The following is an 18,498-nucleotide window of genomic DNA, read 5'->3' as shown; positions in this document are numbered from 1 at the left end:
GGGAAATCTACTGACATTCCTTCTCTGCTAACTAGCAAAAGAGGCTGTTAAAACTACGTCATCTCTGGCGGTTTCTTTAATGTGCTTCAGCAAACTCTTTAAAAGCAGCAGTGATTCCCATGCAGATCTCCTTGCACGTGTAATGGCAAAAAATACCTGCAGTCATTTTGTGGATTAAGCCTGTGGTCTTCCTGTAAACTGGACATGGCCGCCAAGGCAGGGGGCACAGAGTACGTCTGAATCTTGCAGCTGTGACTGATGACTTCCTCTGCATCCTCCTTCGGCCCAGCCCTGCCAATGCTGAGCCGCTTCCATGTCTGCTGATCTATCTCTGTCACTGGTCCGAAGTGCACGAACTTTTGCCTAGGGCTGGAAGCTTTCTTATAAGCCCTTGCCTTGCGGCTGGCAAAGTCATCACGGATGGCAGTTTCTGCTTTAATTTCTGGTGAAGGCTCAGGGGCACACGTGTGCTCCACATCTCCATCCCTAGTCAGAACCGGAAATAAGTTCCAGAGGTTTCTAAGGTGAGTAAAATCAATGAAGAGCTTTGAAAAAATACTGGATGTATGAAAAATACTTCAATGGCTAAAGCAGAATTGCTTTTCCATTAATCAATCAAATGAAGAAATGATCATTGTCTTGCCTAGGTAAGTAGCACTTTAAGTTTCTGTAGCTTTCTTAACATCATAAATGATGGCATAAGAAAACCTTGGGTACAATGAAATAATTAAAATTATTTAAAAGCCAAGTTTAAATTCCTTACACGTAAATAAGCCTATCAAAATAAGCATTCACAATAAATCAGTTGAATTAAAGAGGATGTTTCCTGTCCTTGTGGCTTGTAATTTTTAGTATTAACAAGTTTCAACTCATACAGAATATGCTCTGTGTTTTGAGGCATTTTTTCTGGCCATGAAGATAAAAAATGATAGAAGGATAAGTGATTCCTTCAAAGTTAAATGATACCACTGTTAGGAGAAAACCAGGGGAAAACATGACACACCTCGTCTTTCCTGACACTTTCAGCCTCTCCCACGTCTCCCGGTCGGCTTCTGTTATATTGGCGACCGTGACAAAGCTCGGAGCCTCGCGGTGAGGGCCAAACCTGCCCTGAATTCTGCGCTGCGCCAGGTCATCCTTGTGAAGATCCGGCACCTGCCTGAGCCCCTCTTCCGCAGGTCCACTCTCCAGAGCCCGCACAATACAGGTCACCCTCGACTTCACCTCTTCCGTTTGGCCTTGGTTTCTGTCAATTTGATCCAGGCCCCCACGTTATTGGAAAAATCGGGTTCCAGGAAGGGGAGCAGACAAACAGAATGTCAAGCATGGAAATTCAGAGGCTGAAGACAGAATGGAATGATGGAAGCACATCTCCCTTTCTCAAAAATATGGAATCAATTGCAGCCTTGATTACTTTTGTCTATGCTACCCTTTTGACACTGGAAAGAGACAGAGTTTTTCTACCAGATGACAGACTCTAGTTTAGTTTAGGAAGAGAAGCCAGGGCTCGCTGAAAGACTATTAAGAATGGTAATGAGATTTCAGTTTGACAGTAATGATGCCCAATTCCCACACTATTCAAGTTACTGTAATGAATTCAAGTTTTCTGATTGAATCCCTGAGCCTTCTTGGAACGTCTTTTACTGCAGCAGTTAAGTGTTAGTAATGAGCTCTGCATGATCCAAATTCTAGAATTAGTTTGGAGATAGTTGGAACATTGTTCACATATTGAACATCTCAACCATAAACCTTCATACTGCCAGAAAGTATGATTAGGTCAATGCTGAATAGAAAGTTTCAATGTTCAAACTCAAGTCTCTGCCTCTTGATAGCATTAATTAGGTTTGGCTAATGTAAACTTGAAGAACAGAGAGGGTATCCTCTTTACCTGGATCCACAGAGGCAATACCCATTCGTTTCTTGCGTCAATAACTGTTCACCTTTATTAATGCTAAATCTGATATTTTCAATTGTTTTCCTACGAAGTGAACGTTAGATGGCTAATGTTGACAATATCATAATTTAAACCAAAGCTGTGGCATCTATATGCATAAACATTATATCAATTAAAAGTCACTTTCTAACTAAATATGTTTCTTGAGATAGAAAATTTCAGAAATATACATAAATAGGGCTATTCATTTTTTTTCAGAATAAATCTTCCAAGCCAGAAAACCAAGAAGCATTCTTTTGTTACCTGGATGACTTGGTGTATTTACAGAGCCTATGCAAATAGAAAGGCGACAGAATTTTCTATTTACTTTTAGTTTGGGGAAGGGGATCAAGGAGGGCATAGCAAAGAGCCACCAGGGAGCCCTCTTTTTTTCATCAGTTCTTTGAAGCTCTCTAGAGAGATCATGGGCTGTGTCCCCAAACACAGAGTCAGGTGACAACAGACAAATGGAGCTGGAAATATCAGGAATTAAAATTGCATGCAGGAGAAAGGAAAAAGGGAGGTACAAAAGCTACTCCTTTTCCTAACTCAAGTTGCTGATCTCCATCAATATGCCTTGATGCTACTCAGTTATCCAGAAGTCTTTGTTTCACTGGCAACAACTGATCCCTCCCACAAGGCCCTCTGAGTACGGTTTGTTACAAGGCATGCCAACAAGGACTGCAAAGACCAAGAGCCTCCTGAAGCTAGAATGTGTCCTATAAAAAAATGTGCCGGGTCTTCTATGCTCAAATCCCTGTTCTATGTCCAGAGATCTTTCATGTGTTTTGTACCTGGTGCTTCCTAAATAAAAAAATAAAAAACAACAGAAAACACTAACTGCTTCACTGATCTCAATGACTCTGCCCAAAGAACCACTTTAATTGTGTAAAACACAGTTTAGATATTTATATTCTTAGTTCAACAGATTACAAACCTCTTTAAGTGATAGGCAAAAATATGGCAATTAAATAATAAAGATGCGAACTCTGATTTTGATGTAAGGAAAAATACAAGAATGATGAACTCTGTACATTGAAATTTAGCAGACTGATGGCTTGAATGAATTCATATCCCTCTTAGGATAAAAATCACTGGCCAAATTCCATTTCATTAAGCTTTCCTTTCCCTAATTAAGAAGATGGGAGAAAAGTTGGGAGAAGGAAACTCACTTAAAAATAATTTCTATGACAGAACAAATAGAAGTGTGTTATATTATATATTTGAGGACTTTTTAATGAGAAATCTCCATCATCAGATGTCTAGGTGATCGTGTTGGTGCGAGGGAAGAAACAGCAAGCCTCATTTTTCCCCCATATCTCAAAGGCGCTAATAGGATAGAAGGGCTCATAGCTAAGGAATAACTATGATTTCTGCCTGCTATGGATGGACTGCAGCAACCTTGAGAGGGGGCTGTTCCCTGATCAGCAATAGCACACGTCTGTTTATGCCAATAATGCCCGTCTCTGACACCAGCACCCATATAGCACATCTGCACACTTGAGCTCCATATTTATTTGGTGAATTCAGCCCTATTTTGGACAGGACCATTCTACTCCCTGCCATCTGAACTTAGGAGAGACTGGATATCTGGGGTTCCACTTTAAAATAAACCACCATTACTGATTATATGTAATTAGGGCAGGAAACAGAGGAATGGGGGGCTTTAATACAAATCACCTTTGCCAAATTATATTCTCTCTCTCCTTCATAGACACACACACACACACACACACACACAGAGCACACCTTTTATGTTCTAGACTTTTCTTTTCTGAGATTCCCTTTGAGGGTTGCTTGCTGCCATCTGATTTCTCTGCCTCTTTTTTTCGGTAAGGCCCATAGAGGAGTTGATTCAGTGGCACCATTGGCTTGTTCTGGTTCATTCTTGCTCTCCTGGCAGCAAAGTCATCTTTCTCAAGATCAGGCAGTCGACATGCAACTTCATCTTCTGATTCTGAATCACTGCTGTGTTGGTGGATCAGGAAAGGATTTTCTTTGCGAAGGATAATATCTCGAACAGCTTCTTTCTCATCACTTAATTGCTTTTGACTGACAAAGCAAAATTAAATGGAACTCCACATGTGATCAGACCAAAACAGTTTTTAAATCCCCATCTCCAGGCAGCCAACTGTCTTGTTAGTGAAAGGTCTTCTCAATCTATTAGTCCAGATGACATCTGTTTACTACTTTAGTCCCGAGTTGCAGCAGGGTTAGGGTGGGTTTCAAAACCTGGAATTTAGTCAGCTACTAGCTATACTAAAAATTCATTTAACTCGCAGGGCCCCATCAGCATCAGAAAGGGAGGATCCTAAATGGCTCTGAAAGTGACAGTCCAAATTCTTTTCATGAAATTGGGAAAAGTAAGAAGCATTTTGTTATTATTTTTTCTCTGGCACATTAATAATGTACCCAATAGGTACTCAGTTTATTTTGACTGACAGGGCAAAAATTTGAGCCACCAAGAAACTGATCTTGGGGAATGCTAATGAATGCAGCTATGTGACAACACACCTAGGATGTATACCAGACTGCAAAGTGTAAGGACGGTCTTTCTGCAGAGCTGAGCTAACCTGAAACATCTGGAATAGTTTATGAGCATTGATAGGATGGACTCAGGCACAAAAGCTTATCGTGCCCTGCACCCTCCCACCAGCAACCTTTTCGTCGGTCTTTTACCCCCATGACTCTCCACTGCCCAGCTCTTCTTCTTTGTCATATGCTAGCTGTCAAGTAAATCCTATTAAGACATTTTGCCAAAATGTTTACTTAGGGCTATTTTCATTTTCAAGGAAATCTTTTTTTTTTTAATAATTTTATTTATTTATTTATTATTTTTGGCTGCGCTGGGTCTTAGTTGCTGCGCACGGGCTTGCCACTCTTCGTTACGGTGTGCGGGCTTCTCATTGCGGTGGCTTCTCTTGTTGTGGAGCACAGGCTCTAGGCGCGCAGGCTTCAGTAGTTGTGGCTCGCGGGCTTCAGCAGTTGTGGCTCGCGGGCTCTAGAGCGCAGGCTCAGTAGTTGTGGCGCACGGGCTTAGTTGCTCCACGGCATGTGGGATCTTCCTGGACCAGGGCTCGAACCCGTGTCCCCTACATTGGCAGGCGGATTCTTAACCACTGCGCCACCAGGGAAGCCCCTCAAGGAAATCTTGAAGGCACCAAACTTTAAATTCTTTAGAATTTAAAGAGAAATGCAGTTTAATGGTGGAATATTAGGATATTTTATGCTTTGTTTTTCGTTTTTGTTGGGGGTGGGTAGGGCGGGAATACAGTCGATGGCGCCTTTCTGATATTCAAACAAACTCCTCCCCCCTACTCATAAGATCAGCCTTGCTTCTAAGTCATAATAAAATATTAAAACTTTAAAGATATCATTTATTATCTTCTCAGTTCATAGAGGTGGTGAGTAAATAAAGCATCTTGACTTCTAAAGAAAGTTCACCTACTTTGTATCCGATTTCTGAAGGAGGATTAAGAGTAAATTCTTCATGGTCATGGGACAGGTCATCTCAGAAATGAAGACAGGAGGAATTAGCCTGGCTGAGAGTCATACAAGCAAGGAAACACTGTCTACTCTGGCTGACCAGGTGGCCTGCTGTCTGTTGCTTACCCTGTACTGCTGCAGAGGAGGCCTATCAGCCTAACATAACGGCAGGCCCCTCACTCCTGACTTTTGGAAAAATCAAACCATCATTAGTCATGTCCAGAAAACTCCTTCTCCCTGCTGACCACTATTCTCAGTAAACGTTTAAATTGTGGAATTTAGAGGTGGTGGGTGGTGCTTTGCTCTCTGAATAAAGTTATTTCTTAAAATATAAAATTCTGCCCTTTGAGTTGCACTCCGGCTCTTGGTCACCTGCTTGGCCACTCCTGGACCGTGCTCACTCTCCTCCCTGCATCCTTAGCCAACAAGTCTGGCAAGAACCAACTGGTACTGGTTGACTGTGGCCATAAAGAATGGTCAGTAGGAAATGATAGGCCATTGAATGAATCTCTTCGAAAACGCATTATTTAAAAAGCACATTGATGACGACAAAGAAGGTGGTTAACTATTATTAAGCACCCACCACGTGCCAGAATTCCTTCTAGTGTTAACTTGTTTAACCTTAATACTAGCCTTGCAATGGCAGTGTGATTAGCATCCCCATTTTATAGAGTGGAAACTGAGATGAGGTGAAGAAATCTGCCCAAGCTCAAAAGTGCCACTGCTGAAGTTAAAATTCAAACCCAGGGAGTCTGGCTCCAGAGGTCCTGTTCTTAATCACTGCACTATTCATTAAACAAAGGACACGGCCAGGAACAGTTTTGAAAGCAGAACATCATACAAAAAATAAGGCATTATCATTACTATGGAAGTTGGAGAAAGAGAAGTTTTTTGGTTACTAAATAAAGGGATCATATGAGTTGTGCTTAGAATGAAGTCGTGATTTGCACTGCTGGTTACAGACAGCAATGTTCAGCCAGGATTAATGACAGTAGAATGCTAACTAATCATACCTTACAGTGCTTGCACAGCACTTTACAGTTTACAGAGCCCTTTCAAACGCATTATCTCATCTCAGCTGATCCGACTCCAGTTCCAGTAAAGGAGCAGATCCTGAGCTTGAAGCTTTCAAGTCCAAAAGCAACACTCCTTCCATTTTTTGACCAGGGTCCTGGGTTTCAATTTTCCCCAACTCAGGCAGAATACTATAGAATAAAACATATGCAGTTATGCAAATAGCCATGCCAATTTGTGATGCCAATTTGAGAAGGGAGAATCTCGTGCATTATGCATCATGTGAGTCCAGCCAGGCTACAAATTCCCCGGGGTGTTTCTTTTCAGGCTAAATGCCCAGTGTAGCAGGACTCATTTCAAGTGATCTCAATTTAGATATGTGGACTTAAAAAAAGGGGGTGAAGAAAGCTTTCCATATCATTGGCCTCTTAAAGCCACTCCCTGCCCACTTGAAAACGATCATAGTGACATTCTGCTAATTGCTTGAATCCTGTAAATTCAGAGCTTCCAGGCAGACTCAGAGAGAACAAAAATTTAATGACATAAATTCTGGGCCGGCACTGTTGGCTATGAAGTAATAAATAATGTGTATAAGGCAGATATGTAGGATTGTGTTCGCAGGTGTCTAGTTAGCAGAATATTTAAATGACTTTTTATAATGAGCCCTTCTTTTCTGAAGGTCAGTCTATTGTAAAGCTTCAGTATATTCTACTTTGTTTTTCAATAATTACAATATCTCTGAAGAGCTAGTATATTCCAGATATGCTAACTTTTATGACAACCCTGCAAGATCAGTATTATCATGCCCACTTTGCAGAGAGGAATGTTGAGGTTTCCAGTTCCACTCATCTGAATGTAGGTAAAGTAAGTAAATTTAAGTGGCAGACCCTGGCTGTCTGGCTTGATATTCATGGGGCGGTTTGGCACTTTTATTTTGTCTGAGTCATTCACAGATGAGTTGCCTTGGGAAGTAGGGGTTGCTCGGTGGACCCAGATCACTGCTTTACTAAGAAGGAATACAGGGACTTCCCTGATGGTCCAGTGGTTAAGAATTCGCCTTCCAATGCAGGGGACACGGGTTCGATCTCTGGTCGGGGAACTAAGATCCCATATGCCGCGGGGCAAGTAAGTCTGTGCGCCGCAACTGCTGAGCCCACGTGCTCTGGAGCCCACGTGCCACAACTAGAGAGAAGCCCGTACACCACAACGGAAGAGCCCGTGTGCCGCAACTAAGACCTGAAGCAGCCAAACATAAATAAATTTTTTTTTTTTTTTAAAAAAGAAGGAATACACTCTAATGTGAAATGAGCAATGCCAAGCCTTGCCTTCAACCTGGCAACCCTGTCCTAAGACAAGTAAGGCTATCTTTGTAGGAGAGATTGTGGGTCCTAAGCAGGTGAGGGGGAGTAAAAGCTCTTGTCTCAAAGTTTCTAAGGCTTATATATTTCAAAGTGAATGAGATAATGATTTAAACTAAGGAAGAGCTGGCATTTTCTTTCACCCTCTTTTACTTGGCAACACACAAGCAACCAGCTCAGATTGGCAGTCAGTTTGTTCTATTGAAAGAAACTGGGCTCTCCAGAAAAGCCTGTTTGGCCTCCTGGGAATGTCACGGGCAATACCAGGGACCTCCCTGTTCACACAGTGTCCCAATAGGGCAGCTACATCCAGAGTCACAAAGGTTCATGCAAGTTATATGTCTGCCTGGTCCCCGATCCCCAAGAATCTGTGCAGCAACAAGCAGTGACACAGGCATCTGGTAAGGAGGGATGGAGAGAATACGTTCCTGGCACTTAGCTGCATCTGCTCTTCCTCTAAAGATTTCTAAAATGTCTATTGTTCCTTGGACGGTTCCCGCCCCCCCCCCGTAATTAATTACTATGTGCTTGAGAAGATCCACAGACTAGCAGAAAAGACTGAGTGCTGAAACATACGAAAACAATTAGAAAAGAAGTCCAATCACGTGAAACCTATAATTCAGTTCAAAAAAAAGGTTTACTTCTCCAATGGGAAACACCAAGTCAGAGAACTCAAATCTCCATGGCATTTTAATTCAGGGGAAGTCAATCTTGATTCTTATTTTATCCTCTTAAATGCAGAAATCTTGGCTTCTTTAGCAGAGTCTCATATTTGGGGGGTAATTAGGCTAACTTAATCATAAACTAAAAGAGAAGGGAAAGTAGTTTATGTACTTCTGACTTCAGTGGCAACTCTAATAAATATCAACTCCACATATTTATTAAGAAAGACCTACTTTCTGTCCCTTGGTGCTAAGATACCTCCTAATATATTCTTTGACAGGGAGCTTGGGACTTCTAGGTTTCTAAACTCATGTGAAAATGGACTAACATGCACTTTTGCTCCCTTTTATATACTAAAAATAATTTAAGGAGGTGTTTGAGAATACTTGGGAAACAACAGCCAAAAAAAAAAAACAAAAAACCAATCTGTAAAAGTACAGCCTCACTCTTGTCTACATGCCTCCTTCCTTGCCTATGCCTCATCCTCTACCCATCTCTGCAAGCACAGACTTTCCCAGCTAAAAAAATGGGCCTCAAGAAATATCTGGGGCCTCTTATTGGGTTCCAAGATGTGGTGGCCAGAATTCATCTGGATTGCAAAGATAGGAGACTGAGGTTACAATGCCTTAAGAGACATCAGCATATTTAAATGTTTTATATTCTTATTTTCCAGACACCAAGAATCCTTTTCTTCTTCATGATATGCATTTCATTCCAGTTAAGCTACTTTCTGCCACATTAAAAGCAGGATCCCAAATGTGGATAAACTTAGAATGACTGTCAACTCTGCTGTGGGCTGCAAAAAGTAGGTGACAAAGACACAGACAGGCCAGGCTAGCGGCATGGTATGTATAAAACTTTTATGAGAGAGCTAGCAGCTGAAAAATCTATCTAACAAATGAATTCTGGGTGTTTGGAGCAGCTGTGTTGTGTTGCTATTGGGAACATTCTCTGGGAATATGCATGATTTTCCTGAACTCCGTTTTAAATGCTAAGTCAGTAGCTCTAAGGTGTGACATTAACTGACATTTGCAGACGTTAATTGACCTGCAAACTTCTGCTTAATAGAGCTAACTTGAATAAAATATGTAAAACTTAAGGCAGATAACAGGAACATGGACAGGAGCAAAAATTACCACAAAAATATACTGCTCATCAATTAGAATTACATTTGTAAACTAACCGTGATTCTAGGTTTGTACACAGAATGGGAGCTGTCATAAAAGATTGTACTGTTTTATCAGAAAATAAACCTCCCAGTTACTGAAGAGGCACAGTATACTCGTGGAATCCCCAGCCTTTGCCCACTCTTTTCTCTTCTCTACGTCATCATGATTCCTGGGTGTGCTGAGTTCTCTTAAAGTATCTGCCCATTTGTCTCCCCTTGCTCTTTTGGATACTCTAAAGATGATATGGAGTTTTCTTAAAAAAATTAAAAACAGAACTATCGTGTGATCCAGCAATCCCACTTCTGGGTATATATCCAAAAGAAATGAAACCAGGATCCCAAAGCGATCTTAGCACTCCCATCTCATTGCATCATTATTCAAAATAGCCAAGATGTAGAAACAACCTAAATGTCTATCAAGGGATGAATGGATAAGGGTAATGTTGTACATACATACAAAGGAATATTATTTGGCCTTAAAAAAGAAGTAAATTCTGTAATATGTGACAACATGGATAAATCCTGAGGACATTAAGCTAAGTGAAATAAGCCAGTCACAGAAAGAAAAATACTGCATGATTCCACTTATATGAAGTAGCTAAAGTTGTGAAATACGTAGAATCAAAGAGTGGCATGGTGGCTGCCAGGGGCTGAGGGAGGATGAAATAGGGATTGCTGATCAACAGGCATAAAGTTTCAGTTAAGCAGGATGAATAAATTCTAGAGATTTGGTGTATGATATTGTATCCGTAGTTAACAACACTGTATTGTACAGTTAAAGATTTGTTCAGAGTGTAGATCTCATGCCAAGTGTTCTTACCACAATACAATATTTTTTTTAAAAGGAAAAAATAAATGGCAAAGGATATGCGGGAATTTATAGAAGAAGAAACCCAAGTAGCCAATAAACATGGTATAATAGTCAACAGCATTAGTAATCGTGGAAAAATCAATTTTTTAAAATGAGATTTAAAAAATCAAGCAGATTGGCAATTTTTAAAGATAACAAGAAAAAAATACATCATAAAGATGATAGTGTCTTTGGTAAATTTTAGTTAAGGACTTCACAGATGTGATAAAAAATGAAGGTATGTGTGTCAAGGGTATTAAGATTAAAGGTTTTTTATAAATTCATACTCTTATCTGTATCACCTATTACCTATTTCCACTGTGCCCTAGACTTGAAGACAGAAGCAGGAAAAATCTGAAAAACGGTAAGGGGATATATTTCATTTTTGTATTCTCAGCATCTAGCCTGGTCTTTGATATAAGTAGAAGCTCAAATGATGTTGAAAAAGCATGTGTCTCACAAGGTCTCTGAACCAAAATTTAAAGACTATCTGGATTTATTTCTCTTTTTAAGATTCTATGACATTACCCTTCATTATTTCAGAAACCCAGAGAGTTGTTTGTAACATTAGCACAGTTTTATGTTAGAGTTTTCTAGAAGCACATACATTTTTAGGACAGACAAGCCTGTCTGTGGGATACCACAGACAGAAAGAATTACATCCTTGATGTTTTATCAGTACAAAGCTACTCTAGGATTAAATCCATATAAGTCAGTACTGGAACTTTCACTGAAGACCTAGACCACAGCAATAACCACACATGGAGTTGTATGGAGGAATGGAAGACATTCCATTAAATGTGTGTGAGGCAGCTGTGGTACTATGGTCAGAACATCTGAATCTGGCCACCAGGTCAGTGGTAACCAGCTCTGAGACGGTCAAGTAACTTACTTTCACTGATCCTCAGTTTACTCTGCTTGAAAATGGGTATATCACCTACCTTTTAGGATTAAATGGAACAGCAAGTGGCAAAGGAATTTCAATTGTCAAACTGTTATGAATTTCAATTTGTCAAATATATTTTGGTCTCACTATTATTTGTTGGTATCTTTGTAGCTATTATATGAGAAAAATTAATCAGCTTCCCCAAACACTACACAAAACTGTAGAACTATAGTTCTCTGTGACTTCAATTGCTAAAAGTCTCTATCTCACATGTAATATGAGGCCACCAGGACTGTATACTAGTGCCTTTGTTACAATTAAGAGAAGTAATTACTCTATTCTTTGTTTTTGAATCAACGAGCTTTAGAAAATGAGTCAAATAAACCTAATCTTACTTACTACTCCCTTGGGACAAAGAAAGTAAGTGGATTTTTGTCAGCCAGCCACTCTTTCTAAAGAGAGTGTTCCCCATTCCAAAGAACTATTTTCTAGTGATGTGTAAAGTAAGATAAGAGCCATTTAGGGGTAGTGTGAAAATTAACAAGCCATAAACAATTGAAAAATAAGATGTTATTGCTAGATAAATCCTGCAGCCCACAAATGACTGACCACACATACTTGACCAGGACAAGGTCTACTCAAGCAGCACAAAGCTCCCTCTTCACCTCCATTTAAAATAACCAAAAACTCAGCAGAGACAGGCCTGAAGACAAAGACTATTAGCTATTTCTATTTGCTGCAAGTAGGAAATAATGATGCAACGGATAAAGCAGGCAGTGGGAAAACAAGATGGAAACTCCATCACACCAGACAGATTCCAAACCTCCAGGCATGCACAAAGCCAGCCAGGCCAGTCCTTGGTCCGCAAAGCTAACCTGGCAAAGCGCTGTGCTGCTGGCATGACCTTGATTCCAGCTTGCTCTAGCCTTCTGCGCTTTCGGATTTCAGCAGCATCTTCCTCTTCAGACTTGGGAGCTGGTGCCACCGCAGCCCCCTCTGGAGAAGGCTGCTCCTTCCCACTGCCGGTGGGTAATTCTAACCCACCACCAGGAGGCTTCCCACCAGGGTCCATTCGGCTGACGGGGTCCTCTTCACAAGGAGACCCCACTTCACTGCCCTCTTCCTCTATTGTTTCAGGATAGCTAGTGAGTTGGACAACAGAATTGACCAAACTAACAGACTAGGCTGGGGAGCAGATCCCATGTCATCTCCTGGTCATTCTGATATTACTTCCACTTAAAAAAAAATCATAGCATGCAATATGATCCTGGTAATGTGAAAAAAATTAAATGCAGCCATTTTTTAATTAATACAATGCATCATAATCTCGACATTGATCAAGAGCTATTTCAAAATTGATATTGAAAGGCAAAAACCTTTTGTTCTAGAAAGGTAAAATTCACGTTTTGTTCAATAATTAAAACTTCTAATGTTTATTCAATGGGAAATCATAGATAATAAAGGTGGGCTATAAGGAATAACCATGCAACGATCCTGGTGGTTTTGCTGAAAGGGATTAGACGAGACTGTAAATTTCTTTTATTGGACTATACGGTTCTTGAAGGCAGGGACTCTATCTTAGCTACCACTGGGTCCCCAAAGCCTAAAAGATAGTACCTAGCATGTAGTAGAAGCTCACTAGATGCATACTTGCTGAATAAATGAATGAATAAATACAAAAACATAATCAGAGATTAGGGGAAAGACCGCTTGTTTCTCTCAAGAGATGAGAAGTCCAATGCTTCTTCCATTTCATTATGACTGTTTCTACATGTGACTCAAGCATGTTCATGCATCCCTTCAATAACGCTTGAGCTCATATCTAGATAAACTTACATCTAGATAAAAGGTCTTACTGCACCTGATCTAACAGGAGTGGGAGTCAGACAGTCTCCACAGAAGGCCACGGATGACAGATGTTCTCAATGTCCTGTCGATAGAGCTAGTTTCAAAAATCTGCTCGTTAGACCAGTATTGGTTGAATACCTACTGTGTGCCAGGCACACCTAGAACAGGTGCCTTCACGAAGCTTATATTCTATCATGACGATCCCTCTCTGAAGATCTGTCCTGCCCACCTCCATCTGTAATCTTACATCAAAGTTCTAAAATGGCTCTTAGAGCTCATTCTTGTCCTGGGGCCATAATTCCTGTACCACAAGCCAGGATGGGAGCAGCGCGGTCCAGGTCTTACCTGAAGGGCCTCTCCCCACCCAGGGGGGAGGTGGCAGTACTCCAGCTCTTCCGATATTCCTCTCGCTCTGCTTTCTTCTTTCTCAGAGGCGCGGGGACATAGGCCGTCTGGTTGCTTTTGTTGGGGAGGTACTGGTTAAAAGGCACTGCTGATTTTGGCTCACCGTGGGAAGTCCGCCTCGCAGACATGTCATCCTTCTTCACATCCGGCAGCTTCCGATGGGGCAAGTCGGATTCAGAGTCGCTTCCCCTCCCTGGGAAGAGAGGATGGGTGTTGAGAAAGTGTGCTGGGCTAGCAATAAAGTTCCCAATGGCAAGTATGCAGTATGGGGGATGTGGTTACATCTGTGGGTTCCGGGGATTACTTCCTTAAATTATTCACTTAAGAAATCTAAAGTATCAGTCGAAATTAATCCACTCTGGGAAAAGCTCTCCATTCTAATCAGGAAAAAAAAAGTCAAATTAAAAAAAAAGAAGAAAGCTTAGCTGTATCTGAGAGTTACAATTAACAACACATTTGCAATAGAACTTTACGCCTGCTCAGATTCTGCAACTCTCAAAAGAAGAAACATAAATTTACCAACGGAGTTTTTACTCAGCACCTGTTGTTACATGTCTTACACTGCGCTAGATATTCTGACAAATAAGAATTATGAAGGATTTATAATCCTTTGTCTTTGAGGTACCTTTAACCAACTCGTGAAACACCTGGAGAATATTAGTTATAATCAAGGAGCACAGACATATAAGAACTATAGGAATTCAGAAAAATGATCAGTATGGATTATACCAAGGGTTTGCCTTCCAGGAAATAGCTTGAGTTATAATAAGCATATTCCCCTACCTCAGAGCCCTTCCTGGTACCCATAGCTGGAGGCAATCTTTGCTTCCTATGAACACTATGGCCCGAAGATCTATTTCTCTTCTGATACATTATGCTTTCTACCTTGTATTTTGAAAATAAGGGCTTTATATCCTTCACAGTACTTATCACAGTGTCTTTGCGCACAGTGGGTATCCGCAAATGATCAGATGAATCAATGAATTAGTTTGGCTTAAACAGTGTTTTACACAACACAAAGGAATTCAATGTTACCAACATCAGTCTTTTGTTGGTCAATAGCCCCCATGATTATATTGAATCCTTGTTTCCTGAGTCTCATCTCACCAGATTTCTAAGATCCATTAGAGTGAAATTGTCATGAAAACACACACTACTGTGACAGGCAGCCGCCATTTGAATGCTGGTTGAAAACTCTTAATCACTGAGAGCATTATGAAAAGGTTCTTCAACTCCACTGATAGCAAATAGAAACTGACCTCTTTACCCTTGTGAAAAGAACCTTATACTAAGAGTCGAGTGATGTGGCAGCCTAGCAGATTGGGTAGTGCAGGGGGTTAAATCAGATCCACTTCATTTTGAGCTCTGGCACTCATTAGTTTTTTACTTTGTCATTTGTCACTTCACCACTCCAAGCCTCAGTTTCCCAATCTATAAAGTGAGGATAATAATATCACCTACTTCATAGCGCTGCTGGGAGGATCAGATACATGTAAAACTCTTGGGTACAGTACTTGGCCCCGAGTAAGTGCTTAGCAAACACTGACTACTCTTTATGCCATAATAGTTCCGGATCTGCCACTGATGACCTGTGGGCTCCTAGGCTTGCCTCTAACACACTTGCCTGTCCTTTTTCTGTAAAAATAGGAATGAAATGACTTGCCCCAGAGATAAAATGATTTAATGGCTTTTAAAAAATGGTGAAAGTTAAAGCATTGACCATAAACAAGTTGTTCATTGCTGCAGATGAAATATTCAGTTTATGAATTATTCATGCCACTTGCTTTCAGCCTCCCTTCTGAAGTTTTGACCATTTCATTACTTGTTGGTTTTTGATTCATAACTTAGCTCCCTTCTCACCCTGTCTTTTATCAAGTCTATCTGTCTCAGCATCATAATAAAATATTTAGAGCCCCCTGCGAATGCTTTATAACAAACACTATTACTACCTTAACTTGCTAAGCACTTGGATTTGTTTCCCTATTTGATATTATCCCCATTTTACAGTGGTGGAAACAGAGGCCCAGAGATACCCAAAGAGCCCTTTCTCCATGGCTGGTAAGTAACAGCTCGAGACTCCAGTTTCTGTTCTCCAGATTCCAGCCCAAGAAAGACCCCTAGTTGCTGGAAGGGAGAGAAGCATAGCCCTGGGGAAAGGAAGGATCAGACTTTGATAAAAGGATGTCATCATCATGATGTGCACTGTTGCAGTTTCCTAACTTTGGGCACAAGTAGAGAATAAATAGTTCCTTCCTCTGCAACACACTTCTCTTGGAAAAATGTCCTTTGCTTAAAGCAACCTGACTAGGGGAAGAACTGTATTTTGCTGAATAAATGAATGAAAGAAAATGATTCTTCAATCAACTATGAAGGCTTAGCATGGATTAGAATTGTCTTGTTTCCCTCCGTTCTAAAATCCTGTAATCTATGAAACTTATTTTGGTACAATATCTAAAAACATATTAACCATAATATACTGAGAGAAAGTCTCAAAATAGGTTGTTTAACACATAAACAGATAATCTTTTTTTTTTTTCCCAATTACTCTTTGATGAATGTCTTCAACAGGCACTTCAAGAAAAGTTAATTTGGGCTTCCCTGGTGGCGCAGTGGTTGAGAATCTGCCTGCCAATGCAGGGGACACGGGTTCGAGCCCTGGTCTGGGAAGATCCCACGTGCCGTGGAGCAACTAAGCCCATGAGCCACAACTACTGAGCCTGCGCGTCTGGAGCCTGTGCTCCGCAACAAGAGAGGCCGCGATAGTGAGAGGCCCGCGCACCGCAATGAAGAGTGGCCCCCGCTTGCCACAACTAGAGAAAGCCCTCGCACAGAAACGAAGACCCAACAGAGCCAAAAATTAATTAATTAATTAATTAATTTAAAAAAAAAAAAAAGAAAGAAAAGTACCAGTTACTTAAAAAAAAAAAAAAGAAAGAAAAGTTAATTTGCAAATGCCCTGAGGCAGAGTGGCTCAGTTGAAAGAAGCATAACCTTCTGGACCTAGAGACCAGGGTCTAATTTCAGCTCCATCATCTACTAGCTGTGTGACTGGGAAATTTAAGCCCTCTGTACCTCAGGGTCCTCACTGGAAATAAGGAGGTGATAATACAACTCTCGTAGGTTGTCATGAGGATTACAAGAGATGTAAAGCACCCAGATAGTGGCTGGTGAGGTATACTTTCCGTAAGTGTTAGAACTCCTCTTATCTCAGGCCAAGACTTCAAAAGATTTTGACTTGACTTCATCCTGAAAACATGAAAATGTACTACGGTGGCATCTCCATCTATGCCCAACATTGCACGTGATGATGATGACATCCTTTTATCAAAGTCTGATCCTTCCTTTACACCAGGGCTACATTTCTCTCCCTTCCAGCAACTAGGGGTCTATCTTTTTTTTATGTATCTTTACCATACACCCTGCCAACCCATTGCTTTTTCATCTCCTCTAACACTCCAATTTCTCTCATTCCTTATTTCTCTCCCTTAACTCATCTTTTCTATAAAAGATAAGAATATTTATTTAACAATATGCATTATGTTTATAAAATATGTTCTTAATTTTAAAAGCACCTGAGTGGAAGGTTGTGTATTTCCTGTTCAGGGAAGCTTATTAGTGGCTTCAGAAGGCATGCCAGTGAGGGTGAGGGAGGAGCTGGGCACCTATTTAGCAAGACAGATTGGCTGAATTGACCCTGGAGATCCATAGCCTCCTTACCAGGTGGCTCTCGTGTCCAACCCATGGAATCATGGCACCTCTTACGAGTGTGGCTCTTGATCATCCCTACTGAATGGGTCAGTGGACCTCAGTAATAATAAAATGAAAACTCTCTCTATTGACCCAATATGGAGTTGGAGAATTTCATGGTAAGACTTTCCCTAATTGATTGTGAGTCCTAGGAAATAAGTTTTCAAGAATTAAAATGTTCTTCTAAATTTGGAAGTGCTTATTAGGACTAGCAATCTTCTTGATTATCATCACCTAAAAAATATACCATAAAATCTAATGAAATACAACATCTATTTGGATAAAATTATACCACATTTTTTTAAGGCAGATTAAAAAAGTGTTGTTTTTCTTTAAAACCTCATTAGGTCTTGATTAGTTTACAAGAACATAATCCTGAAGGTATCAGGCTGATTGGTGAAATCTGTGTGTTAAGATGCTCTTTCATGGATGGTGTTTTGTGAAGCTCAATTTCATGTTTTTCTTTACATGGGAAAAACTTTTATGAAAAGACTCTGGCTTATCAATCTTAACTGCTGCAAACGAAATTGTGCCTCAGCACATATTAGTACAATATTAGTAATTACCATCTCAAATCCCTTCAAGATGTGGCTCATTATAAACTCTGAACCTTGAAGCTGGTGAGAGAATAAATAAAGGATCTGCATTACCAGTTATTAAAAACTAGGATGAGACAATAATAAATTTTTAAAACAATCAAAATAATATGGATGAAATAGTTTGGTTAAAATATGTTTCATAAAAGTAAATCTCCTTTTCAGTTATGTTAAAGCTCAATTAGATCATGCAGTTGGTATTGTAACTTCTAATACTGTGGGTGGGACTTAAGATGTCATGTAAATTTTTAGAAATGTTTTTCAAGCAGTTCACAATGCACCATGGAATTCTTTAGGAGTCACATACGATGTGGCCCTGAGGCTAATCTATTTGTTGGAAAGTTTAAGTACTAAACAAAAGCATTAGTTCAGTCATGCTAGAATTTGAAAAATCTATTAGGCAAACAGAAAGAAGTGTGGGTAAATTAAGCTTTAGGGTATAAGTTTTGGACTCACGCTTCTTGAGGCTAACATCGTTACACTACTTACAGGGATTTAGGGCACTTAAAAACAATGTTAGGGGACTTTCCTGGTAGAGCAGTGG

The 18,498-nt window shown here is 40.3% G+C and overlaps 1 protein-coding gene across 8 annotated transcripts in view; it reads right to left on the bottom strand.

Moving 5' to 3' along the window:
• Positions 1–18,498, bottom strand: part of LIMCH1 (LIM and calponin homology domains 1) — a 350,076-nt gene that overhangs the window by 72,387 nt on the left and 259,191 nt on the right. For 7 of the 8 annotated variants that reach the window (XM_061192217.1, XM_061192215.1, XM_061192216.1 and 4 more), the window contains exon 8: positions 13,552–13,804. In XM_061192217.1, coding sequence (XP_061048200.1) covers positions 13,552–13,804 — 253 coding nt within the window. Of the gene's footprint in view, positions 1–156; positions 487–1,003; positions 1,247–3,682; positions 3,986–12,233; positions 12,501–13,551; positions 13,805–18,498 lie in introns of all 8 variants that reach the window. The other variant, XM_061192222.1, reaches the window with a different exon arrangement.

Source organism: Eubalaena glacialis, chromosome 5 (genome assembly GCF_028564815.1).
Source record: "Eubalaena glacialis isolate mEubGla1 chromosome 5, mEubGla1.1.hap2.+ XY, whole genome shotgun sequence".
NCBI classification, from domain to species: domain Eukaryota; kingdom Metazoa; phylum Chordata; class Mammalia; order Artiodactyla; family Balaenidae; genus Eubalaena; species Eubalaena glacialis.
Note: the sequence above shows the minus strand (reverse complement) of the source record. Positions and strands in the feature narration are given on the sequence as shown.